At 50.3% G+C, this 27,126-nt stretch overlaps 1 protein-coding gene across 2 annotated transcripts; it reads right to left on the bottom strand.

Annotated features, from left to right (window-relative positions):
- PLAT (plasminogen activator, tissue type) lies at window positions 1-23,167 on the bottom strand. 2 transcript variants are annotated; one of them, XM_007182103.2, is made up of 15 exons: window positions 23,054-23,125; window positions 20,370-20,584; window positions 12,205-12,302; window positions 11,021-11,069; window positions 9,286-9,423; window positions 8,820-8,930; window positions 8,335-8,509; window positions 7,574-7,665; window positions 6,207-6,381; window positions 5,681-5,766; window positions 4,611-4,806; window positions 4,382-4,518; window positions 4,104-4,244; window positions 3,074-3,240; window positions 1-833 (listed from the first exon to the last, which is right to left on the bottom strand). In XM_007182103.2, the coding sequence occupies exons 3-15, from the start codon at window positions 12,277-12,279 to the stop codon at window positions 675-677; spliced, it is 1,701 nt and encodes a 566-aa protein (XP_007182165.2). In that variant the 5' UTR covers window positions 12,280-12,302; window positions 20,370-20,584; window positions 23,054-23,125; the 3' UTR covers window positions 1-674. The 2 variants fall into 2 exon arrangements, with proteins under 2 accessions (XP_007182165.2, XP_007182164.2); XM_007182102.2 differs by lacking the exon at window positions 20,370-20,584 and having other exon boundaries at window positions 23,054-23,167.
- Between the last annotated feature and the right edge of the window lie 3,959 nt (window positions 23,168-27,126).

Here is a 27,126-nt window from a genome sequence, read left to right as displayed (position 1 = left end):
TATGTGAAAAATATATCAGAATTTATTATCCAGTACAGTATCATACAGGTATAAGAGTATAAACAAAAATGAACTGATATAAATATGTTAGAGCCTAGTTTATCAGTTATTAAAATGATACATGTCTCCTGTCCTATGATGAGATTTATAAAGGAGAAAGAATTACACTCTACACAACAGGATTCCTTCCAAGAGCTATAGCCGGAGAAAGGGAAAACCCGACACTTGATCTGAAGGCTGGATTTGAGGAACGTGATCTGGCCAGCCAGCCCATCCCTTATTAGGAAGCTCCTGCTGGGCTTCCTTGTGACTAGAAATAGACATTCTATTCCTAATAGAATATTTCTAACCCTTCTTTCCTGAAGGATCGAGTTATCTTTGCCTACTGAGACACGCTTTCACCTTTGCGGTCCCGTTTGCAAAGCTGCTCACGTGGACAGAGGAGGTGGGCTTCTGCCCCGGGGACTGGGATTCCAGGAGGGGCTGGCGTTGACCCCTCTTCCCGTCCGACAGAGTACGTTTCAGACCTGAAGCCCTGAAAACTTCCAAAACGGAAAGTACCTATGGAAATCCATCCTCCCCCACTTGTGCTGCGTGAAGAAGCCCCCGCCGCAGTGCATCCTCGGAGGTGAAGGAAGCAGGGTCTCCGTGATGCAGGGAACCGGTGCCCCTGGTCATGGTCGTGTGTTGTCCCGAACCCAGTCCAGGTAATTAGTAACCTTGGTGTACACGCCCGGGATGCCCTTCTGGCCACAGCCGAGGCCCCAGCTGATGATGCCGACCAAGGTCATGTGGTCGTCCTTCATACACACCAGGGGGCCACCCGAGTCACCCTGCAGAAGGGAGAACAGGTCAGCTCTTTGCAAAAATGCAGACTCTTTGGGGGGAGGTTAGGGTGAATGTTTGTAGTGTTCCTATGTACTCTTTTTTTTTTTTAATAAATTTATTTATTTTATTTTTATTTATTTTGGCTGCGTTGGGTCTTTGTTGCTGCACGCGCACGGGCTTTCTCTAGTTGCAGTGAGCGGGGGCTAGTCTTTGTTGTGGTGTGCGGGCTTCTCACTGCAGTAGCTTCTCTTGTTGCGGAGCACGGGCTCTAGGTGCGCGGGCTTCAGTAGTTGTGGCACGTGGGCTCAGTAGTTGTGGCTCGTGGGCTCTAGAGCTCAGGCTCAGTAGTTGTGGCTCGTGGGCTCTAGAGCTCAGGCTCAGTAGTTGTGGCGCCCGGGTTTAGTTGCTCTGCGGCATGTGGGATCTTCCCGGACCAGGGCTCGAACCCGTGTCCCCTGCATTGGCAGGCGGATTCTTAACCACTGCACCACCAGGGAAGCCCTTCCTATGTATTCTTCAAAGTGCTCAGTTCGGGGAGGGAAATTTTATCTCCGTGACCTTGGACCTTTACAGAATCAGGTTGTAGCTACGTGGTAAAGCGGAATTGAGATCATTGCTTGGACATTTCAGGTCCCCACCCAGGCTGTAACTCCACCACTTACTAGCTGTGAAGCCCCAGGCTAACTGGGCTTCAGTATTCTTACCTGAATGATACTGAATAATAAAAATCTAAAATAGAAATCATACTGCCTCCCTTGTAAGGTTATGGGAATTAATTGAGAGAAAGTTTGAAAAGCTCTGAGAACAATGTGTGGCATTTAGTAAAACTCCTGGTAATTGTTAGCTGTTGTTGTCTTATTGAATCGAAATGATTTCTGGTTTCGTTTTTAACTTGCTGCTAGTGAGACAGGCTGGGACCTGGGACCCTTGGCTGCAATGCTTGCACCTGGATACACCTCTGCTGGAGCAATAAAATACAAAGAAACTGTATGGGACTAAAAATAGCTGTGTGCATGCACAGTTGGGGCAAATTATAGACAAAAAGATACAAAAGACCAAAAAAACTCAACTGCCACTTCTGAAGAGCCGGGAGCAAAAGCAGGGTTCTGCGCATGCCCCCTGCACACACCACCACCTGAGGGATGGGCAGACCACCTAAGCCCCGCCTCCTGCCCAACCCCTGGACCCGACCCTACCCTCTCCTTGTATAAGGAACCAGCTCGCCCCCCTTCAGCAAGCAGGTGAGCAAGGGAACCTGTTGTTTGTTCTCGCTCCCCCCTGCAGCTGCAGGGGCCCCAGTAAAGCCTTGCCTGAATTTCTCATCAGGCCTCTGATCAATTTCCATTGATTAAGGAGGCCAAGCACCCGGTGGGTAACCCTAGCTGATAGATCATGGTTTCACCTTGCATACAACCTTTTAATGACTGTCGAGCTAGGTGGTGGAGGTGTCTGAAAAAACCTTTCCAAGAGGGACCAGAGGCTCTCAAGGAGCCAAGAGGGGGAGATGCTGGTGTGGTCTCCGCATGAGAACTAAGCCTACAGTCCTCAGTGCAAGAGCCCGGCCCTGCTGTCTCCATCCACTCCTCCCCAGCCTCGGGGGGGAGCCCGGCACGCTGTGGGCACGAAAACAGCCCAGCACGGACGGCTCCTTGGCTCTATTTAGATCCTAAGTACACGGGTTGGTCTGTGTCTTACACCCAAGTTATCATGAAATACAAGTACGTACTAGCTCTGATAGGGCCGCTAACGCAGAGACCCCAAAAGAGTGCGCTTTCCCAGGGGAAAACCTCATCTGAGGGCTGAACTTGAGTTCCTAAAACTTATCTCACAAATCATCTGTGTCCTACTTCCCAGGAAGCTGCCATTCCTCCTTCCCCCTCTACACAATGGACTCCAGTTCCCCAGCTCCCACAGAAGTCAAAGATGTCTTAATTTGTGTTGCTTTATCCATCACTTTGATAGTCATTTAATTGCCTGGGCTTACAGGAAATCCTGTACCAGCTGGCAGCTCCGGTGCTGACACTGGGGAGATTTCCTGCAGCTTAGATTTCTTGAGTTTGGGTGACTTTGACCTTGCTCCAGTTGCTTTATTCTCTGAGGTCCTCATCTAGATCCCCAGCACCTCACTGAGATGAATCACTCCTTTCCGGCTATCACTGTTTTTCTTGGTTAAGAACCTGTCGGCCGAGGAGCACTTCTGCCCTTGGAGGGGGAGGCTCAGGGGAGGAGAGACGCTCGTGTTTACCTGGCAGGCGTCGTGCAGGTTTACTTGGTCCCCACCACTGCGTGTGTCTCCGGCACACAGCATGTTGTTGGTGACAGTCCTGTTGAACAAATACTGGGAAGTGCAGCGGCTGGATGGGTACAGCCTGACATGGGCCTCCTTCAGGCGATCGGAAAAGAATGGAGAAGCTGCAACAGAGGAGGAAGGCGTCTTGTGGTTTTAGGGAAAGTTATTTATAAACCTTTTGGAAAGAGAAAGCCGAACTTTCCAATAAGAGCTAACGTTTATCAACCTTTTACACATATTAAGTTGAATCCTATGAAATGGCCAATGTTTTATTCTTTTGACCTACAGAAACAGCAGTTTCATAGAGTTTCACCCAGGGTTTCTCGACAGCGGCACGAGTGGCATTGGGGCCAGATAACGTTTTTGCGGGGGGCTGTCCCGTGCATTGTAGATGTTCGGCAGCATCCTTGGCTTCTACTCACTAAAGGCTGGTATAAACCTCCATCCTGAGTTGTCACAATAACTGACATTGCCAAGTGTTTCCTGAGGGGCAAAATCGCCCCAGTTGAGAACCACTGGCTTAACCTAATATCTCAATTAAACCCCATAATCTATCCTTTTCTTGCCACTGAGTAAACGGAGGCTTGGAGCATCATGAAATAAAAATCCATGTCCGGATCACACTGCTTGCAAGGTGCAGGGCAAGGATTTGAACTCAGAGCTACCCGACGGCAGAGTCCAGCCACCCCACCCCCTTAACTATGCTCACTCCACTTCTTACCAAAACCTCCTTGAAATCTTAGGCTCTTAGAACCCTTGTGCTACTCAGACCCCTCTTGACCTGCATGGCCACCCTGTGAGGCTGGGAGGGCAGACGCTGGGGCCTCGCTAGGCAGGAACTTGCCCTCACGGTCACGGTCACGGCGGCGGCGCCTGTCCCGAGGGTGGACACTCGTGGGACCACTTTTTCCTCCCTCTGGTCAGCACTTGTGCTCCGGTCCACCCCCACATGGACAGGACGGGGCCGAGATGTCCTCCCACTCACAGGCCTCGTGCTTCCCGTAGCCAGACAGCTCGCACTCTGTCCAGTCCGGCAGCTTCAGGCTGGCGTCTGGGAGGCAGACGGTGCGTACGGCGTTGCTCTCCAGGGCGCAGGTCAGTGAGTCCGATTTCAGCTGCAGCAGCGCTGGGAGGGGGGACGAGGAAGAGAGCGAGGATGTCAGGGGAGAGGAGGGAGGGGGCGGGGGCCTGGGGGGAGGAGGTGGGACTGCACACGTGTGAGTCTGGAGTTCCCACGGCAGCAGGGAGAGCCAGACACCTTACCTATGTCATTGTTGTAAGTGTCGTCATCGAATTCCTTATGGACGATGTATTTTTCTACTTCAAACGTCTGCTCCTCCTTCCCAGGGACCAGCCGGTACGTCCTGCCCAGGACCACCTTGAGGTGGTTGGGAGGATACCTGATGGAGAGACGGCTCAAGGCTGCTCTTCTCTAATGGGCCTGGTCTAAGGCCTTAGAGAGGAGGAGGGCCCGCCGGCTTCTCATCCCTACCTTTCCTGGAAGCAGTGGGCGGCCGACAGCACCCAACAGGAGCTGATCAGGACCCCCCCACACAGAAACCGCTCTCCTGGGGACCTCCTGTTCCTGACGAAGATGGCGGCCTGCCACGGGTGGGAGGTGATGTCGGCGTAGAGGCCTCCTTTGATGCGGAGCTGGGGCTGCTGGTACCGTCTCAGGCCACAGGTGACTGGGGAGGGGAGGGCAGAGCCGGGGTCAGACCTGTGGGCCTGGGCGAGGTCCCTGAGCCCCACCCTGGTGCCTTGTCTTGGAACCCGGGTTTCTACCCCCTGCTGCACTTCTGCAGGCTGTACAGAGGGATGGAGCCATTTCCACGGCAATAAATCCACAGCCTGCACGTGGTGAGTATCCCGGACGAGCGAAGCACTGTATAGACACTATCCTTAACCCTCACAGCACTCAGCTTCAGAGAGGCTGGGACCTTTTTGCCGAGGTCACAGTGGCACCTGGATTAGAACCCAGATCTGACTCCACAGCCGGGGGTCTTTCTGCGATGCTTTGTTACCTCTACTCTTTTCCTGCAGCCACTTCCTGGCTTAAGAAATAACGAGGCATTGCAGCTTCTTCCTGGGGAATGTCTACCCCATTGCTTTGCCATCGACTGAGCCTTACCCATCCTTCCAGGCCCACGGGACAGCCTGCCCCCTCACGAAGTTTTCCTAATACTGCCAGCCCACTGGTACTGCCCGCTGAGGATGAGCCACGCGTGACCTTGGTCATGAGTTCGCTGGTAGTTTGTGTCTTACCTGCCCAGTTAAACCCTATGTGCATGTGTGCCCTGAGGAACAGTCTGGCTGATCTGCGTGTTCACAGGAACCGAGTAATAACAATCGGTTCTCAGACGATTTCTAAAGTTTCATTTTTTAGCAAAGTGTGCCAACCTGCATTTCTCTCGGTCTCCACCCCCTCTGGGTAACCCCGTCCCCCTGTGTTAACTGGGTTCTGGGAGAAGGCGGGAGAGCAGCCTGGAAGACACGGGAAGCGGCAGAGGACACGGTCAGGAATGAGGCTGGGCACGGGGAGGTGGCCATGGCTGGCCTTACCACACTGGGGCACGTCGCAATACTCCCATGTCAGCTGGCGATCCTTCAGCACGTGGCACCAAGGCTGGGCGTCCCCATCTGGGTTCCTAGTCATAAGGAGGGAAGGTTTCCAATCACATCACAAGCCAGGGAAGAGAGGGGAAGGCTGACCAGCTGGGAAGGAGGACCCTGAGCCCCGGGCTGGGCTCAGCCGCAGATCCCACCAGAGGGAAATGACTGTAACTTTTTTCTTCTGTCATTAACATTACGTCTTCATCTCCCAGCTGTGCTGGGAGAAGACTCTTAGGATGGAACAAAGGGGCCAAGTGAGGACGGCACAGAGGACAGACCCTCTAACATGGGATTTGGGTCAAGAAACTGGAGGACTTTCCTTTTCACGACAAGTGCAAATGAATAGGTTGGGCTGGGTCACATCCATGGTTCCCTCCCACCCACTGGGTCTTTCATGTAACTTTCAGCATCAGACCCTCCCATCCCGCTCCAACCCCGCCCTCTGCGCAGACGCCCCGGACCCTGCGCTGCGCACCGGCAGTGATTGTGCTTGCCCAGGCCCAGGGCCTGAGCGTTGCTCTTCCAGGCGGTGTAAATCTTGCGCATCAGGATCATGGAACTCCACGGGAGGCAGGAGGCCCCAGACGCGGTGAGGCTGTGGGTGCCGCGGTATGCCAGCCCTTTCCCCTGGTAGCAGTCCCCATCTTTTTCTGGAACACAGGAAATCTCAAACTGAAACAAAGCCACTTAAACGCTAAAGCAGGCAGGTGGGGTTTGCAGCAGGGCCTAAAGCAGAGCTGCCGGCCTGGGACGCCCAAGGCAGCCAGCCCACCACCCTTTTCTGTCCTTCAAGCCCTTTCACACGGGGTGGTAAGCGGCTTCCATCAGGTGCCAGCCTCCATCATGGGCTGTGGCTTCCTTATGGCTGTGTTAACAGAGACTCTGAGGGATGTTCAGGTTCGGCAGGAAAGGGTGCTGAGTTCAGCTAGTGGGGATTATTCTTGGAGCTGCTTGGAAAGCAATTAGGGGCTTCCTTGTGTGTACTTGACAGGCTGCTGGGATCCTGGGTGCTTCAATGGGGGGACACGTGGGCAGGCCCAGTTTTCTCAGATATTGTCTGCTAGGGACCTGAAGGATTTGTTGGACTTGGGAAGGAAGGGAGAGTATGAACCTTCAAATGCTGCGTATTTGTCCCATTTTACCCTCTTTTCTCCCCACTTGAAACTGACAAAGTATACTACCATGCACAGATAGCATAGTGATAAGGGACCTTTAAGATCATCGGGACCAGTGACTCCCAATTTATACCAGAGCTGGGGGGTGGGGAGGATGCTTTAGAGTTACTCTAAAGAGTTCTTAAATTCACAGGAATATCGGCGTCACCTGTAGACTGAATGCACACCATTTTTGTAAATGTATATTTAGAACTTTAAAACATATTTTCCCTACTCTTGTGATAAATAACATCACCATTTGCAAAAGCACCACTGAATTCACAGTACCTTTTTGTAACTGAGTGTTTTTTCAATCTGGGAAATTTTCTCACATTAAAAGTCTTTACAGAGACAGAGAGAGATCTTGAGAAACAGATCCATTAATCAAAAAAGAGAGAACCTCCATGCCTTCTCAAAGGGACTGGAAATCACCGATACAGCCCCATCTTCTCTGTTGATGAGGAAACAGAGGGTCAGAGCTGTGCAGAGATCAGCTCAAGGTCAAACAGCTAGTTAGATGCCAAGCCTGGGTGAGGACCTAAGCCTCTTGACTTCCTTCCCTCTGACACTGAAATGATGAACTACCAGCCCAGTCCTTTGTCTCCTTGTTTGCAGAAGGACCATCAGCGCTGTCCTCCAGACCCTTCCCCCCGTGAGGCTACAGAGGCCGTGGGGAGGCTGCACTTACCCTTGCCGCAGGCTGGCGTGCTGCAGAACTCGGGGATGTACTTCCCTGCCTTGAAGATGTAGCACCAGGGCTTTGAGTCTTGGTCTGGGTTTCTGAAAAATCAGCCAGGAAGGCCAGGGGAGGTGAAGAGTGAGGCCCGCCTCTCGGGCCAAGGGCTCTGCACCTCTTCCGGGGATAGAGTTACGCGTGCTTGTCGTACACAGGAGAGTCAGATCGTGTTGGGCGGAGGTATGACCTTGTAATCGTCTTTATTTGGAAATTAAGTGTGGTTTACGGAGATGCACGTGGCTGCCACGTTGACAAGGGGTGCACCGTGATGGTGAGCTTTATGGGCTAACTTGGCTGTCGCGCCCAGTTGTTTGATCAAATGCCAATCTAGGTGGTGCTGGGAAGGGCTGGGTCAATGTGGTTCACATTTGCAGTCAGCAGACTTTAAGTAAAGGAGATTCTCCTCCAACGTGTGGGTGGGCCGCATCTAATCAGTTGAAGGCACTAAGAGCAAAAGCTGAGAGGAAGCTCTGTCTCAGGACTGCAGTATCGACTCAGGTCTGAGTTTCCAGCTTGGGGAGCCTGCCTACAGATTCCAGACCTACCAGCTCCCACAATCACATGAGCCAATTCCTGAAAATAAATCTCTTTATGTATACACATGTCCTATTACTTCTCTGGAAACCGTGACAGAGCTGACGCAGGTCTTTCCTCGCCTGTGGCAGCTTCTCAGCAGAGAAGACCCTCCAGGGCGCAGAAGGCGGCCCTCTCACCTGCAGTAGTTGTGATTCCCGAGGCCCAGCCTCATGGCATCAGGCCTGCGCCCACTGTAGGGCTTCATGGCCAGGCTGCTGCTGTTCCAGTTGACGCACTCGGCCCCGCTCTCCGCTGTGCTCCACCTGCCTCTGTAGGTGACGCCCCGGTCCTTGTAGCATGTGGCGCTGGCATCTGAGGGGAAACAGGACACACAACACCTCCCGTGTGAATCCTCCTGTCATTAGTTTCCAAAGGGGCTCTCACCTCAAACCACTGAGGCAGTAGCTGCTGAGCTGCTTGGGTGACTGGGTCACTCCGCTGACGGGGACCGCGCCAGGCTCCAGATTTGTGCTCGAGGCCCTAACCACCCTCGGATGATCCATCCCATCCCACCCCAATCCTTCCCCCGTCACTGCACACTTGCTTTCCTTTCTGGGTAGGTTTGCAGGTGGGATTTCACCCCGGTGGGTCCCTGTCTCACAGCCACCCACCTACCACTCACCTATTTCACAGCGTTTTCCGATGAACCCTTCAGGGCACTGGCAGACAAACTCTGAGGAATAGAGGGCCTGCCAACATGTCCCCCTATTGAAGCACTGAGGTTTGCTGCAACCTGTCAAGTAGAAGCAAGGGAACCCCTAATTACTTTCCAAGCAGCCCAAGAATATATGAGTCAAAGTTGAAGCGTGCTGTCTACACACACACACGATTCTGAGCACTTCACAAAAACGAACTCATTGACTCCTCACAGCCGACCACGAAGTCTGTATGACTGTTCTCCCATTTTACAGATGAGGAAACTGAGGCTCACGGCCTCATGCTTTCTGCTCGGCACCTTCACCTTGGCCTAGGGCAGAGCGTGCCTGCAGCCCCATTTGAAGGGTAGACAGGCCCGGGACTGTGACAGACAGGGCTGGGGCCGTGAGACTGGACTCGAGGCTCACAGCCTGGCTTGGGTGAACACGTACTGTTGACGGGCACCGAGTGGCACTGGGCCCGGCCACTGTTGCACCAGCAGTGCTCCACCCTGTTGCCCCTGAGCAGGGGCCTCAGCCAGGACTCATGTTGCAGGTACGTCATCTGTGTTTTCTCGTCTCTGCAGGTCACTGTAACGACAGACAGGCCGGCCTCTTTAGGGCCCAACTCACCCCAAACTGACACTGATGCCCCCCTCCCCCACCCGCCAATCCTGCTCACTTTCGGGATAATCCGTCCTTTATTCCTTCCTTGCTCTCAGCCAGAAGACAACAAATACCCCTTATTTTGTCACCAAAGACCCCTTTCATTTTTCAAAAACAATTTCAGATTCAATTTATTAGGGGGCAGTGCCAATATTACTTTCCATATGACTATGTGATCTTTACATTCAATTTCCTATGAAAATCAGTTATTTTCTTGAAATATATAATAGAATATAATGGTGTATTTCTACTATTTCCTTATTTTAGTTTCAATGAAATATAAAATACACTTATGAAAAACAATAAAAAAGACCCCTTTTATTGTTTTTCCTCTGATGGGCCCTTGTTTTGAAAGAGTTTATCTATCAAGACACATTTGTTAGGTAATACTCTAATTTTTCATTTTAATTCATCAATAATATGCACATGCACACAATTGCCTACCAGAATTTTTGATCCATATTAGCATTACCACACTGAGATGATGCATTTCTGGTCCCAAACAAAGAAAATTGACATTTTAGTCTGTGCAGAAAATTTGCTACTTCCATTAGTACTTTGGTATAATGAAAATAGTTGAAGTACTCCCATTAATACACTTTCCCTTTTTCTCTCTCTCTGTTTGCAACCCAGAATGCGAACTTAAAACATCTTTAACTTTTAATGAATTGAAGCAGTGACATACGTTCACTGTCAACAATACTGTTGTTCCTTTAGAGGGCCGTCGGGGCCAGGGTACGCTTGCAGGAAGCACTGTGCTATCCGACCGCGGAAGCAGTGAGAGTTAAGCTGTGACTCACTCTGGGAAAACTTCCACCTTGAATGGGTGTTGCAGAGCCTTCCAGCCCCAAAAGAGGTAGGTCATGAGGGAGGAGGGATGATCTGGGACCTGCAATGGGGCCTGCAGCTCTTTAGATCAGAGTCAAGACAATCGGGCCGTGAGCACGTTTTATTCTTGGGATTCTAGTGGGAATGTTCCTTGGGTTTCTAGTCTCAATTGTAGACACGGCCTCACAGAGATGGTCTTCCCACAGTGCTTCCGTGAAGCAACCCAGATTAGTCATCCCTGAGTTACCAACTGAAGGAACAGAGGCACAGAGAAGCTAGTTAACAAAGATGCTAAATGGAGTGCGAGGCGGTGGGGATCACAGCCCAGGGAGAGGCCCTGGAGGACCAGCACCGTGCGGCCCGGCGGCTCTGTGACCCTGGGCAAGTCACTCCGTCTCTCTGGGCTCTGTTCTCATCCGTGTAATATTCGAATCCGCTTCCCTTTGTGCCACTGGGCTTGCAGGCTCCCAGCAGCGAGCGACCCCCAGGCATCCTGACCCCTTGAGGACCTGTTCCTGTCCCCTCAGAGCCTGTGTGAGTGGTGAGACAGGACAGAAGCATCTTAGCAGAGTCTCACCTTCACGGATCTTGAGTAAGCAGGTCACGTGGAAAAAAATCCCCGCCGGAGCCTAGAGCACCCTGACCCTGACCCTGACCTTGAGCCTGACTTGCCTCCACCCCAGTGACATCTCACCTCCACCTCTGTGCGATCTGGCTCCTCTCCTGAGTCGCCTGTGGATTTCCTGCAAAGAAACCAGGGGCGGAGGAAGAGTCAGCACATGCTGGGTGTCTCAGGAATACGGGTGGTCAAACCAGAAGACCATCATCAACCCACCAATCAGAGGTCACCTGCCCAGAGCATCCCCCTCAGGTAATGGGTCCAGGTGGAATGTCCATCACCTGCCTTCCTGTCTAATTCTTTCCCCCCTTCTAGACTAGTCCCGTCCAAAAGGACTTTCTGAATGATGGAAATGTTTAACATCCGGGCCGTGCAATGCGGTAGCCACTGGTCACATGTGACGACTGAGCACTTCAAATGTGGTGTGACTGAAGTGAATTTTAAATTTTACTTAACTTTAATTAATTTAAAATTAAAATAGCCGGGGACTTCCCTGGTGGCGCAGTGGTTAAGAATCTGCCTGCCGATGCAGGGGACACGGGTTTGAGCCCTGGTCCAGGAAGATCCCACATGCCGCAGAGCAACTAAGCCCGTGCGCCACAACTACTGAGCCTGCGCTCTAGAGTCCGTGAGCCACAACTACTGAGCCTGCATGCCTAGAGTCCGTGCTCCGCAACAAGAGATGCCACCGCAATGAGAAGCCCGCGCACGGCAACGAAGAGTAGCCCCCGCTCGCCGCAACTAGAGAAAGCCCGCGCGCAGCAACGAAGACCCAAAGCAGCCAAAAATAAAAATAAATTAATTAAAAAAAAAAAAAAAGCCACATGTGGGTTAGTGGGGTTGCATGCACCGCCCCGCCCTGCAATCCCATCTCCTCCAGGTAGCTGCCCCAACTCTCCCTTCTCTAAAATCCTGCTGTGCGGGCATCGCTCACGTGGCCTGAACGATGCCCTGAGCTGCCAGGCATCTGCAGAGAGCACGTGTGCTGTGTAGCTCCCACCCCAAGTAGATAGTACACAGTACACGGGCAGCTCGCCCGCCTCCATGGCTCACAGCGCCTGCACTGTCTTTTATAAATACTTTCTGGATTCATTCAGACACATCCTTTAAAAACAGCCCCAAAGAAGGCATTGAGAGGCAGTGTTTACTCAAGTCAGAACGAGTGCCTAGGGTTCCGCTGCAAGCCTGGACCCCGAGCGTCGCCCACCGAGGCGAGTGTGTCCAGGTGTGCGCCAGCACAGACGAGAGGGCACACCCACCTGGCTGGGGGAACTGAAGACAGCTCCGCAGAGCAGCAGCACACACAAGAGCTCCCTCTTCATGGCGTTCATCATTTCCTCAGAGTGTCCCTTGAATTCTGGAAGAAGAGGGGAAGAAACCTTAACCGTGTGATGTGAGAGGACCAAGAGGACAGCACAGTTCGGGAGTCCGCCGGTCCCCCCCAGCGTCGGCTCCCACAGCAGGAGAGGCCACAGCAAGGGTCTGAAGGATGGTGTCTTCTTCTCGCATACCTTTTTTATTGTGGTAAAATACACATAACAAAATTTACCATTTTAACCATTTCTAAGTGTAAGTTCAGCGGCATTAAGTTCCTTCACATTGTGGTGCAGCCGTCACCACCATCCATCTCCAAACTTTCATCTTCCCAAACTGAAGCTCTGTACCCAGTAAACCCGAACTCCCCGTTCCCATGGCAACCACCATCCTACTTCCTATTTCTATGAATCTGACTATTCCAGGTACCTCATATAAATGGGCTTATATAGTGTTTGTCCTTTTGTGTCTGACTTATTTCACTGGGCATAATGCTCTCAAGGTCCATCCATATGGTAGCATGGGTCAGAATTTCCTTGCTTTTTAAGGCTGGATAATATGCCACCATCTGCATGGACCACATCTTGTTTATCCATCCATCTGATGATGGACATGGGTTGCCGGAAGATGATTTTGCCCAGACATTTCTGTGGGCTGAAGGCTGAGACCACCTCTGGCACTTCTTGGCAGCCTGGGACCTCAGGGTGCTGGTTTGGTTTCCCTTGAAGTGAGTTGCTGCCCTGGGGTTGACTAGATGGACCCAGTTGCTGCCCTGGGGTTGACTAATGTCTCATCTCTGACTTTTTTAGAGGAAACCATAGGAATTTTGTTGCTGGTACATCTCAGAGCCAGCCTACCTCAGATGGCCTGAGCTCTTCCACTTAGAACGTGCACGCCTCCTTGTCCAACAAAGGAAAGTCTCCCGTCCCCAACTCCCCCCCAGCCCCACGGCTCCATCGGGAAACCAGTCTCTCTTTTATAGACGGGGCCCGTGAAGTGCAGATTTGCGGAAAGGAGGGGAGACATCTGGTTTTGGTCATCGGACTCAGATCTTCCTGGGCCCACATCCTTGGTTCCGTGTGCCTTGCCCTGGTGCTCTCACCCTCAGCAGCCCAAAGTGGGTTAGTCGGCTGGGGTGTTATTTTGTGGTCTGGCAGCTCCACTCACCCCCTCGTCCGCAAGAATTAAATCAGGGCTTTTCTTCCCTTGACTCACTTCCCCTCAGTCACAACAACTCTGGTGTAATCCCTCCCCCTCATCCCAAGCATCCGAAGGGTCCCGTGGACTCAGAGACGTCGGGGACTTTGACCCTGGCGCTGGCTCGGGCTCCTTTCCTGTCAGAGGTGCTGTCCCCTCAACCACAAGCTCCCTTCAGAGCGAGGATGAAAACATAGAGGGAGATGGTGGGAGACGCTCTATGCCCCAGTGACCTTCCGGGGCCGCTGGTGACAGGCAGAGGAGGGCACGGAGCTGTGGGGGGGAGGGGAGGGGGCCGGACAGTCTGGGCGGTGATTTTCCTCGGGCTCAGAGGGCGTCCTGCCAGCCAGCAAGCCCCTCCCCTACTGCGAAGGAAACAGAAGGAAGCCAGGATCTGGGTCTTTGTTCCAGTCCGGCCTGCCCAGGGCCCCTTCCCGGGCAGGGCGGGGCGGGGCAGGGTGCGCTGCTTGGGGGCCCTTTTCTCACTCATTGCAGGAAGCTTGTTGCAGCACACTGGTTCCAGGCAGTTTCAGAAGGAAGAACTAGGGGGTCAAGGGCATCCGAACAGGAGCCCGCGGGGGAGTCTTCTGATCACAGGCGATCATTCCAGAATTTCTTCCTCAGTGTTCCTCGAATTTCCCCTTTCTCAAAATTTCCCCAAATTCCTCTTCAATTCCCCTTCTTAATTTTAACCCAGTACTTATAACCTTTTAAAATAGGTCTTCTTAAACACATTCCCCCTCTCTCTTCCTGCTGTTAATCATTTTTCACGTTTATAGGTTGTCCCAGCTGCATTATCTCAGCCAAGCCTTGGCGATGGGAGAGCTCTGCCCTCTCAGGACTTTACGAGCAAATTCTGAATGAAACAATGAACCAGCCTGCGAACAGGGAATTTGATTCTTCTTCATCTCGCCTGCCAACCAGCCAGGGCTTCCAGCAAGTTCATTGCCCTCATACGCGGTGGATGCCCGTCAAGTTACTGCGTAATTTCAAGAACTCAAGCTCATCCTAAGTGGAGCACAAGTCTAGATGCTGGAAAATTGCAAAGTGACAAGTGGAGCATTAAGGCATTTGCATTCCCCGGACGAATGGGGGAAGGGGAGCCAGGTGGGGGGAGGGATGCACTTCGGGCTGAGCGTAAAGGCTCCGACAGCTGCATGGCCTCAGACCCTTTTGCAGCTAAAGAATCAGCAGAAGGAGTGTATTTTTGTCTTCTGCTCTGGGACAGTTGGAGCCTGTCTCTCTTCTATCAGTCGTTATCAGTCCTCTGCTTCGTTTGGCCTTGCTGGGCCTGGAGCTGATCCAGTGCCTAAGAGCCTCACACAAACCACATGATGGCTCCATCCTCGCTGCACAAAGGGGATGGGAGCAGCTGGACGGGCCAAGTGGGGTGAGAGGATGACAAAGAAATGAGTCATCCCGCCTGCAGACAAGCAGTGCCTTCCCAAGACAAGGGAGTGAGAGGGAAGCAGGAAAACTGTGTCCTGGTTTTGCCTTTGTAGAGATGGCAGGGGGTGTGGAGGTCAGGGGGCAGCACCTGGACAAAGAACAAGTGACCCCAGAAAAGCAGACTGGACCCAGGACCCTGGGGTCCATGCCAGGGCGGACCTCAACCCTGGACCACAAGCTCCCACCAAAGGGAGAGGTGCCGGTTGCCTGTGTGAGGCCAGTAGGAGTGGGGGATTTGAGAAATAAGCATAAGAAGTCCTTTGGAGGTTCATTTTATAAATGCAAAACTTGTCATTTTTTTCTGTGCTCCTCTCCTTTTGCTGTATTTAATAGTTTCCCAGAATCAAAGAACTAAAAAAAGTAAGGAAGCAAGAGGAGAAAGGAAGGAAAGAAGGAAGGAAGGAGGGAAGGAAGGAAGGAGGGAAGGAGGGAAGGACGGAGGAAAGACAAGGAAAAAGAAGACCATGAGGATGACTGACTTTTGTGGGACTAGAATCCCTGAGTCACTGGAAGCATCCCTGTATGGCGGGGAGTATGGAATGATTCTAAGGCCCGTGGTCCCCACGCTCCCAAGGCCCCAGCCCTGGTGGCCCACCCTGGCACATAAAGTCAATTTTTGTAGATTTGCAAAAGGCACCCTCTCAGTGGATGGAGTTCAGTAGATGCAGAGCTTGGCAAGTTGACAAAGAATCTGTGCAAATTAGAAACATCAGGACACGTGGCAAATAAAGCGTTGCCTGGATTCGCAGGCTGCGCTGGCAGGCATCCTTGAGTGGGACCGGCCTGCAACCTCTGAGTCCAGGGCATCCCCCGACCTGCCTAGAAGCGGTGCTGGATCCTGCTTGGCTGCAGAGACAAAGTGACTCTGTTCTCTGACCTCTGAACAACTGTGAATGATGACTGCTCCAGGGAAGAACAATGGTGTGGTAACGAGGGAGGAGGGAGGGTTAGCCTCCAGGAGCCAAGGGTGCCACTGTGGCTGGGAAACCAATCACGCCAGCCAGAAGCACAGGGTTCCTTTCTGCAGTGGTGACACGGGGAATGCTGACTGATGGGCACCAGTGCGTAACGGCTGGAGTCTGGGTGGGGTGAGGCCATGGGAATGGCCGCAGGACAGCCAGAGGAAGGGTCTGGGGAAATGCAGTGGAGGGTTGTCCTCAGGGTCTTTCACTGTCCTTTGCAATGACCCGTTCTGTCCACCTGCCCCCTAGAAATTCCTGCTCTTAGGAAAACAACAGATACGCTCATTCGCTTATGGTGTGACTGCATAAAAATTAACGTGCTGCCCTTCCAAAAAGCGTTTATATTTTGAGACATCAAATCTGCCCCCAGGGATGCAAAACCAAGAGGGCTAGACTCTCAAGGCTTCCTCCAGGGCTGACATTCTGTGGTTTCTATTGTGAGAACAGACGCTGTGTGAACTGTGAAACATTTGTACATGGGGATAAGTACTTTCAGGTAAACACTCAACCACATCCCATAACGTGACCTGCAATAAAGGTCTGGACCAATGCAGTCAATCAATCGAGTTCTGTGATTCTAGGTACAAAGAGTGCAATTGCCTGGAAGTTAAAGAACTTGAGGACTTGCAGTTTCTACTTTTGGCAGCAAGAAAAAGGCAGAAACGTGAGCAAGCTGGAGGACCACGGAAATTGCAAGGGAAAGATGAAGGTAAATTGATACTGTTATCAAATTTTGCACCAGTGTGCAAGGTTTGCTACCTTAATCTTTGGTAAAGAGGATTCTTGGGTTGTTATTGCTTTGCAAAGCTTCTCTCTGGAAATCTGAGTAAGAGAAAGTCAGTCTCCAAGGACACCAATACTCCAAAATGACTCAGGACCTTAAGACAAACAACACCTTCCCCGCCCCACCCTCCCCTCCCCCCCCCACCCCCGGGGCAACCACCATGCCCAGGAGGGATGCCAACAAATTAGAAAAGAAACAGTAGGTCAGAACGCCTTGGAACAGCAAAGGCATGTCACTAAGTCAGGGCAAGAGATGAAGTGAGACGGGAGGAGGAAGCAGGCTTTGGAAAGGGAGTTGAGCTCCCACAAAAGCACACCTGTGTCTGGACCAGCGTCAGAGCCCGGGGCCGGAGCCGTTAGCCTGGTAGCTCTGGTCCCACCTATACAGGTCCTGCTTTTTATAGAGCTAATGCTCTCAGAATAAAAACCATTTCCCAAAACTGCCATCACAGAAGCAATTCTTAGCTTTTCCCTAGAGATTATCATACGAAGTGAAGTAAGTCAGACGGCGAAAGACAAATATCATATGATATCACTTATATGTGGAATCTAATTTTAAATAATGATATAAATGAACTTATTTACAAAACAGAAACATACTCACAGATTCTGAAAACACATTTAAGGTTACCAAAGGGGAAACATGGAGGGGGGAGGGAAAAATTAGGAGCTTGGGATCAGCATACACACACTACTATATATAAAATATCAACAGATAACTAATAAGGACCTACTGTATAGCACAGGGAACTCTATTCAATATTCTGTAATAACTTATATGGGAAAAGAATCTTTAAAAGAATGTGTGTATATATATATATATATATATATAAACTGAATCACTATGCTGTACACCTGAAACTAGCACAACACTGTAAATCAACTAGACTCCAATAAAATTTTTTTTAAAAAAGTAATTTTCTATGTGCCAAAGCTTATTTCCTCTCTTCCTGAACAGAGCTCTTTATAACTAAGGAAAAAGAGAGGATTCTGTTTCTTATCTAACTGGATTGATTCCAATGAGGTAAATAGGATAAAAATCCTCTCCTGGCACTATCCACTCCCATCTCCACTCTGTTACTCAGGGCAGAATTCCCTGCAAAGTATCTTCAAAATATAGGCACATGACCTGTGTCAAGTTTTATACGACATCAACCTACTCAGAACAATCTGTCCTGAGCATTGCCATTGCCGCACCTCTCCACCGTCTGCCAGGTAACCCTGCTTATCTGGAGGAACTCAGGGAGTGCAGTTGTGGGTCTAGGAAAATAGAAGTCCATCTTGCCTCCTGTACAGTAAAAACAAAAGAAATCCTTTCCTGATAAACTTAGACCCTTGCAAAGAAAACAGAAGGTTCAGCTGGCAAAGCTAACTTCACGAGTCAGTGCAAGGACATGTCATCCCCAAGTCTGAATCTCAACAAACCTGCAATCGAACGGTAATCTAAGGGAGAATCTTGTTCAGCAATGAGCTAGTTTCTCCTGTTCCTTCCACTCCCTAAAGCAAGCATCACTACAAGGAATGAAATACGCAATCATCTGATAATTCTTCAGTCTCCTTCCAGATTTCAACACACGTAAATCAGGAAAAAATGATCAGAGGCTTTCCTTGTATCACTACATGCGGAACTTTGTCCACATTTTATGAGGCTCACGTGAAAGTGACTGTGATAGCGTACTTTTGAGAAATGCGTGTGGATGAATGCCACTTACTCATCTGGTACGGGAGTTGTGACCCCTTGCCAGGCATCCATTGAATCATTTAAGTCAATATTGTTATCTCATGTTTGCGGATGAGAGAATTGAACTTCAAAAAAGTATAAGGAACTTGCTCTGACGTGACACGTCTTGTAAAGGGAGGAGTAGGGTCTCAAAGACACCCGGTTCTACCGAAAACCCAACAGTCGCTCTTTCCACGACTCTTACTGGGTCCTGATGCTGGACTGTCGTGTTGTTAATGTGCTCAGAGTTGCTGTGGAGAGGAGCTGCTGGTTGGCATGCAGGGAGCATAGCCTCTGGGGCCTTAGTTCAAACTCTAACCACTGCTTACAGGTTGTATGTGGTTCCCGGTTTTCTAATGGGCTAGTCCTTTCCACCCTGCCTCACTGTGATGGCAATTAGCGAAGAAGCCGGTAAAGCCCCCAGTTACCGGCCTGCGCACAGCAGAGTTAACTGTACAGTACTTACTGCCAGGAGCGCCCTTTGGACGGGGGAGCGCCAAAGTTTACAGCTTCTGCTTGGAACGTTGACTAGAAAGGAAGCCAAGTTCTATGGGGTCATCATCAAGTTCAAGTGTTAATACCAAATCCTGTCTCCTAGATCATCTGGAGATCTTGCGATAACCTGTAACTGGATTCTTTACGATTGAAGTCAAGTTTCATGCCCTTCAGCTACGTGCACAGATCAGTATTAACTGGAGCCCTTATTTCCTGGATTATGGGGTAATGTCTTTTATCCTATTTTCAATCTGTGTTTTTGTTCACCTTTCCCAGGCCTACTTACACCACACATGCCAGGGCCACTCTGGATTCTGAGAGGAAGGTGGAGTTCGCAGCCGAGGCAGCTGGAAGGTCAGGCCCTCAGTACTGATAAGGGCTGTCTGATGCAGACCATGCAAATGTTTGAAAACCAGAGACATTAGGCGAGAAAAATAAGGAAACTGGAGCTTCTCAGAAAACCAAACCAAAGCAAACCAGATCTCCCCTTTCTCTCTGCAGCCCAGGTGGCAGACACTGGCTCTTGCTGCAAAATAAAACAAATTCCTCTTTTGTGTGAACATGACCACATGTGAATAACCAGCAGAGACCAGTTATCGGTGGGCTTTCTGCTTTACGTTATTCATAGTAGGATACCGGGTTTAGCGTCCTGCCGAGCCCCTCCCGCCGCCTTCAAGGAACTGCCGCTGCCGAGGTCTCTAACCGAGGGGCTTGGGAGCCTCCTGGGTGTCATCCTCCTGGCCTCCATCAGACCCCCCATCCCATCCACCTTGACCCGAGCCCTGGCTCATTCTGGTTTCCTCTCTTCCTGAAGTCACAGGTGATGACTTTCTCTGCGTATCACCCGCAGACCTGAGCACCAGTTATGCACCAGGCACGGGCTCCGTGGTATAAGGACACATACGCTCCATCCACAAAACCTCATAGTCTAGGAAGGGGACAGACAAGTAACTAGACAAGCACACCCCGCAGATCGGTGCTGTCATATGCGGGGGTCGGGTGGGTGGAAGGTGGGCACACAGAGGAAGAAGGGGTCCTGCTGGGATGTGAAGGAGGGGACGCAGGTCACTCTTGTTGAGGTGGGCGCTGGTCGAAGTGGGCTTTCTGGAATGGACACTATATAAGCTGTTTGTCGAACAAAGGCAGGAGTGAGCCAGGCACTGGAGAGGTGTCGCTGGCAAAGCACAGCCCCAAGATGGGCCCATCGTTTGGGGCCCCGGGTAGCGGCAGCAAGCAGCCAGAGCCTCTTAAAATTCAGCACGAACACCTTTCTTTGGGCAAAGGAGTCTGAGTCACACACCCCAGGCTCTCCCTTTGAGGGCGTCCCTAGGAGGAAGTGTGGCTTGGAAAGCCCAAGAGTCCTAGGGATGTAGGGGCCTTGGGGGAGGAGTTCAACTTGGATTCCCTAATGTCTAATTGTAAGTTAAAGGAATCCTTGCGACTATATAAGAAACAAGAAAGGCTCTTAATACAAAGATCTCCTAGTATCTGGGTTCAGCCTGACCTTGAAGTGGTCTTTCAGAGGCTCCAGGTGGAATCAGGCCAAACCTCTCCAAGCCACTGTGTATGTTATCAGGAGCATCACGTAGCCCTCCTCTGCAGCTCAGCTGAGCCTATGGCCAAGGCTCACCTTCCAGATCACGGCCATTGGTATGGATGGTGTGGCAGCTGCTAAGGACCCTCGATCAGTTCCACGGGAAGAACAGCCGCAAGCATTTCCTGGAGAATCACGATTAGAACCAGAGCTTGCCTGAGTCGTGCCTTCAAAAACTGTTTATGAAATGCCCGCTATGGACTCCGCACCTGGTTCCTTTTCCCTTCATCATAGGTCTTAACTTTCAGGCGATCAAAAGGCTTATCTTTCCCTCTACACCCTTCTACAGAAGTCTTTTTCCCAGGAAGGAAAGTGGAATGTAAAATGCACAAAATATCACTAAAAGAATGTGCTGTCCTTATATGTAAATAGACACCTAAGCCAATAGCAGGAGACCATGTAGCTGGACTTGGGGTTGAGCCAGGGCAGATGGTCTTGAGGATTCTTTCTAGCTGGAACTTTCCATGAGTCTAAATCATCCTCGCTTTTTATCTGGCTTCACTGGAGACTCACCACTTGGTTTTGTGAGCTGGTCGACTAGGGTGAGGTTTACCACCTGAAACTACCGACAGCATTTTTCTCTGTGCAAAGCGAATGGCCCAAAGAAGGAATGGACAGAATATTCTGATCACTCATTGTCTATCCTGGCCATCTTATCAGAACAGAGCTGAAAATCACTCGCAGAAAATAGGAATTTTATTCTGAGACTGCAGATGCCAAAGAGTCATCGAAACTGAACACTTTAGCTCAAAACCCAAATGTTTCCTCCCCACCAGATACTCGGTATTCAGAGAAGCACATGGATTTTGAACTTTGACTGGAACTAAGCCCACTATTAATTCCATGAATCATGCTGCTACCTCAACCTCTGATCCAAACAAACTGCCCAAACTCTGGAATCTTTGGAAGATCTAAAGCCAGCACTGCTCTTCCCAAATGATCATCTAGCCAAAGGGCCCCTTACACTGCTGTAAAACCCCAGGACCAGAGGAACTCCTGTAGGTGGATTAGTGACAGACCTCACCTGGGCTGTAACTTGCCCAGATGTTCTGTGGTCCTGGCCACCCATTTACAAAAACCTTACATGGTGATGGTGGCTTCAAGTCACAACACCAGGGGTGTGGCTCGGTTGCTTGTTACAATCATTTGAAATATACTGATCACCAGCCCTGCTCACCAACATGCTAGGTCCCCAGGTCCAAGAGTTCCGCCTCCATGAGCAAAAACTAGTAACGGGATCACTTATCTTGCCCTCGAAGCAGGAACTTCTCCAGGCTGGTGCAGAAGCACCTGAGACCAGCACCATCACTGGGAGACTCTGATATGGGGATCCACAAAATAAACTGAGGTGGTCCTGGAGAGTCTGCACAGAGACTGAGCCATTCAGGCAGAGAGCAGCCTCTCACCTGCTCATGACAAGAGCAATTCAAGGCTGGTGTCTCTGAGAACGTTTTAGGTGGAATCAGTTGATGGGTAGGATGGAGCTATTTCTATTTCAATATTCACGGCGTCTCTGCTGGTGCCCCGTCTGGCTTTGCTCTCACAGGAAGCACTTACCCGGCAGCTCACTCTGACCGTCATCTATTGATTCTGGACCAGTCAGTGTCTAGATCCTGGGATGAGTCTCCTGTCCACTGGCAAGAATTGCTAGGAAGTCCTTCTGAGGGAATTCCACTTAATAGTTGTGTTTCAGAATTTCTTCATGGGATTGCACACACATACACACACACACACATGTTATTTTTTTCTGTCATCCACCAGCTGCTGCAGGAGACCACCATTGCTATCCACACCAGTCATCACTACCACACGGCTTTGGGCTTGAGTTTGTCATCAGTTACCTGAGAGCTCCTTCCTTTCCCTTCGCCTCCTACCCTCCCTCCCTGGGAGGTTAAGAAAATAAAGATAATAACACTGAAAGCCTAGAGAGCCTGATATGGTCCCTGCAGAGTGCTCTGGGAATAGAAGACATTGCTGTTATTTTCCCCTGTAATTGAAAAGTCCTCCAAGAGCCCCACCTCTTGCACCCCAGGCAAAAAACCAGAGGACAAAACCTGCCGTGGAGGTGGGGGACGAGGAGCGAGACCAGAGGCCTCCCTGGGACTGTCCTCCACTTCTCTCGTCCAGCACTTCCCTCCCGGGGAATCTTCTGTGGGCAACTCACTCACTGCCCAGCCCAGCCTCAGTTTCCCCATGGGCTCAGATCCCCCCCACACACAAGGGACCCTCCCGGCTCTGACCCCATCAGCCCATTTCACATTTCTTGCCCGTGAGTCATAAGGTGTGCCCATTGACTATTCAGAGCATTTCTGTATCATTCTTTTCACTTTCCCCTTTGCAAGCAGAGATTTCCTCTCCGGGAAACACAACCCTTCTATCCTCTCTCTTCCCCTCACGACCTGGCCCCTGCAAACACTTCAGCCCATCCCAACGAGATGCACATTCAAAAACAAATCTCCCCCTGGACGAGGATTCTAGCTAATCCCCTTTTGGCCTGAATTACAAAGTCGGCCCCTCGGTGTAGACATTCCTTCATTGGCTCAGAAAGACTTTTAAGAGAGCTGGGGTGCAGAGAGGCGCAGAATCCAACCTACCACCGCCGCGAGCCTTCTCCCTTCCTCCGAGAGGCGTCCCCTTCAGCCCCAGGCTCTGCAGGACCTCGGCTCTGCGCTCCCTGCACAGCTCCCGCCTCCTTTAAATTTCAAGGCAGGGGGTGGGGTCAGTGGCCCCGGGTGGGCGGGCTTCTCTGCGGCGGGAGGATGCCCAGTGGACCAGGCCGCAGGAGCCAAACCAGGGCGGGCCTGTTTGTATAACGAGGGGGAGGAAGTTCCCCATGGAAGCAGCACGGCCCATCCTGGCTTGAGGCCAGGCTGATTATTCACGGTCCTGATGTCTTTGAATCACAGCAATTTGGGAGTTGGACGGGACCTGAAGAATCCTAGCCTCGTCTCCTAAAGGGACCCTGAGGATCTGCTAGCTCTAAGCCCCGCGATGGGAAAATAGGCGATTACAATTCTAAACAAACACACGCGGAGGGGACAGGGTTCTTCTGGAATGTCCAGCAGTAACTCTGCCCCTCCGGACACAAGAGGTTGGAACGGCTAGATTGGTGGACCGGCCGCCCTCCGGGCAGAGGAAATACCAGAGCCGGAGCACCTGGGGGGTGGGGACACAGGTAACAGGTGGGTGGGCACCACCTGCTCACCTGCAGTGGAAAGTGCCGCAGCCTGGAATCAGCCACTCCCCAGCTCTGTCATCTTGGGGGAAATCATTCTGTAAAGTGAATCCGCGGTCGCTGAGGTCTTTTCGGCTCCCGAGGTCTCCAGCTGGGCTGTGGATACAGGTTGGGGCGCTGAGCCGAGGCTCTGCCTAAACGTGGCTGCGCGCGCCGGAAATTCCACCCCTCCCCCCCCCCCCCCCCCCCCCGACACTGGGGAAGCGTTTCAGCGTTCTGGAGTTTGTTGTTAAATGTAAATGCCCCAGTTGGACTTGGTAACCCCTTGCAGAGGACTCATAATAAGGGCGCACCGTGTAGGGGAAAAGGCGATGCTTGAATCACCTCTATCAGGAATGAGGGATGTGACCTCAGTCAAGTTTTTCAATGACGCTGAGCTTTCGCATCTGAGGTCATGTATGGATTAGAGAGAGACACTGCACACGAGATCCCTGGCATATCCCAGGGTGCAGTCGGTGGCATGTATTATGCCGATGTCTAGCCAACACCAGGCACCATTATGGTGAGAGAGAAGTAAGAGAAAGGATGCCAGAGAGGGTGCAGGGGGCTGGATGAGGAAAGTGTGGGACGACTGGCCAGATGTCCCGTATTCTGATCCTAACTATGCTCATATTTGTCAAGTGATGAGAGCTGCTTTAGAGGTTGGAAAATAAGTCAGGCCTGGGCAATGTTGAACTGTTTTTATCAAGCCATAGGTCCGCCAATGGCTGTTACAGGAAAGGGGCAATGGGGGATCGAGTCAGGTACACTGGTGCATTGGAGCCAGGCAAGCTGCAGATAAGCATTATCTGCAGACAAGCATCGGATAAGCTGCAGCAGTGGGAAGGGGCTGTGCCTCGAGACGGTCTACTTTCCTGTAACATGCTTTGCCATGATGATGCTTGGAGGGGTTTTTTTTTTTTTTTTTTTTTGCCATTTCTATTCAGCAGGTTGGAAGGGAGGTGGTAATAGGACTTTAATTTGGGCTCCTGTAGAGGATGAATGATCCCATTTAAATGCTTAGATCACATAGAGACAGCAGTCTGGGTAAGGGCTCAGAAAGCCAGGGCAGAGACCCTACGGGGGAGGGGATGAGGGGCAGGATGTGATTAAAGAGGGGGTAGGGAGAGTCCTCCCCCCATTCTACCCCTGCCCCCACCCCTGCCAGGGTGCCTGCAATTTCACCTTTAGAAACATGATCCCTTAGTACATATATACAGTGGAATAGTATGCAGCCATAAAAAAGAATGAAATAATGTCATTTGCAGCAACATGGATGGACCTAGAGATTATCCTACTAAGTGAAGTAAGTCAGGGGACTTCTCTGGTGGTCCAGTGGGTAAGACTTCATGCTCCCAATGCAGGGGGACCGGGTTTGATCCCTGGTCAGAGAACTAGATCCTGCAGGCATGCCGCAACTAACAGTCCACGTGCCGCAACTAAGAGTCCACATGCTGTAACTAAGAAGTCCACAAGCCACAACTAAAAAAAAAAAAAAAAAAAAAGATCCCACATGCCACAACTAAGACCCGGTGCAGCCAAAATTAATTAATTAATTAATTAATTATTTTTTAAAAAGTCAGACTGAGAAAGATGAATATCATATGATATCACTTATATGTGGAATCTAAAAAAATGATACAAATGAACTTATTTACAGAACAGAAACAGACTCACAGACTTCAAAAACAAACTTATGGTTACCAAAGGGAAAAGTGGGCAGAGGGATAAATTAGGAATTTAGGATTAACATGTATACACTACTGTATATAAAATAGATAATCAACAAGGACCTACTGTATAGCACAGGGAACTCTACTCAATGTTCTGTAATATCCTATATGAGAAAAGAATCTAAAAAAGGATGGATGTATGTATAGCTGAATCACTTTGCTGCACACCTGAAACTAACACAACATTGTAAATCAACCACTGTATACTGTAATATAAAATAAAAATTAAATTAAAAAGAGAAACACGATCCCTTAGGTTTTAAGGCCCCAATTAAAATGCAAATTGGATCAGTTAACCTTCAAAGTGGTCTCCAGTAGGGAGGAGCTGTCTGCTGGGCCCGGGGTGGCCTGGGGTCTTGAGGTGGACCAAGAGCTGCGGATAAAGAGGAGAGAGTTTTCTGGTCACCAGCAGGTGCCCCCCGGAGCTTTGTTGAAACACAACCAAATGACTCAGGCCAGTTAATATCCTGGTCCTAGGAACAGGCCTTTGTGTTCCTACTAAGCATGAGAGTGATTTTCTCTTTCCTAGATTCTGGGGAAAGTGGGAGTAGGGAGGCTGCTATGATGACAATGGGAGCATTGATTTTAGTCACAAGATTCCTGTGAAAAAAAAAAAAGAAGAAATGAAAATAAATCTTGATGAAATCACATCCTGAGAAAATTGTATCAAAGGCCTTTGCTTTCAAGGAAGAGAGATAAAAACCCAGGCCCAGATAACACGGAGACCAACTGGGCACAGGGAAACTGGAAGGAAATAGTCCTACAGAATTCCTCCAGGGCTTTCCCAGCACATGCTGTTTCTGCTGTGGTCCCCTCCTCTGCAGCATCACGAGTCACCAGCCCCCGAACCCTTATCACCCGAGTGGACCCAGGGATGGGCACAAGAACAAGGACCTCGCTGAGACCCCAGTCAGCTGAGGAAGAAATGATGTGATGTCTGGAAACTCAAAGAAAAGAGAGACAGACAAGAGGCTTATGACAAGGTGGTCTGGCACCAGAAGACAGAAATGTTGTGTACAATCTAAGAAGGTTTTTTTTTTTTTTTAATACAGCAGGTTCTTATTTATCTATTTTATACATATTAGTGTATATATGTCAATCCCAATCTCCCAATTCATCCCACCACCACCACCACCCCCCTTCCCCCATGGTGTCCATACGTTTGTTCTCTCCATCTGTGTCTCTATTTCTGCCTTGCAAACTGGCTCATCTGTACCATTTTTTCTAGATTCCACATATATGCGTTAATATATGATATTTGTTTTTCTCTATCTGACTTACTTCACTCTGTATGAGTCTCTAGGTCCATCCACGTCTCTACAAATGACCCAGTTTCATTCCTTTTTATGGTTGAGTAATATTCCATTGTATATATGTACCACATCTTCTTTATCCATTCGTCTGTCAATGGGCATTTAGGTTGCTTCCATGACCTGGCTATTGTAAATAGTGCTGCAATGGACATTGGGGTGCAAGTGTCTTTTTGAATTGTGGTTTTCTCTGGGTATACGCCCAGTAGTGGGATTGCTGGGTCATATGGTAATTCTATTTTTAGTTTTTTAAGGAACCTGCATACGGTTCTCCATAGTAGCTGTATCAATTTACATTCCCACCAATAGTGCAAGAGGGTTCCCTCTTCTCCACACCCTCTCCAGCATTTGCTGTTTATAGATTTTCTGATGATGCCCATTCTAACTGGTGTGAGGTGATACCTCATTGT

This window comes from Balaenoptera acutorostrata, chromosome 21 (genome assembly GCF_949987535.1).
Source record: "Balaenoptera acutorostrata chromosome 21, mBalAcu1.1, whole genome shotgun sequence".
Taxonomy (NCBI): domain Eukaryota; kingdom Metazoa; phylum Chordata; class Mammalia; order Artiodactyla; family Balaenopteridae; genus Balaenoptera; species Balaenoptera acutorostrata.
Note: the sequence above shows the minus strand (reverse complement) of the source record. Positions and strands in the feature narration are given on the sequence as shown.

Bases quoted from the DNA above. Each gene is read 5' to 3' on its own strand.
- PLAT (XM_007182102.2), bottom strand. From the start codon at position 12,279: ATGATGAACGCCATGAAGAGGGAGCTCTTGTGTGTGCTGCTGCTCTGC. The intron at 11,070-12,204 runs GTGGGTGTGCCC...GTTTCTTTGCAG, and splicing joins TCTTCAGTTCCCCCAGCCAG to GAAATCCACAGGCGACTCAG. The intron at 5,767-6,206 runs GTGCGCAGCGCA...CCTTATGACTAG, and splicing joins GGCAAGCACAATCACTGCCG to GAACCCAGATGGGGACGCCC.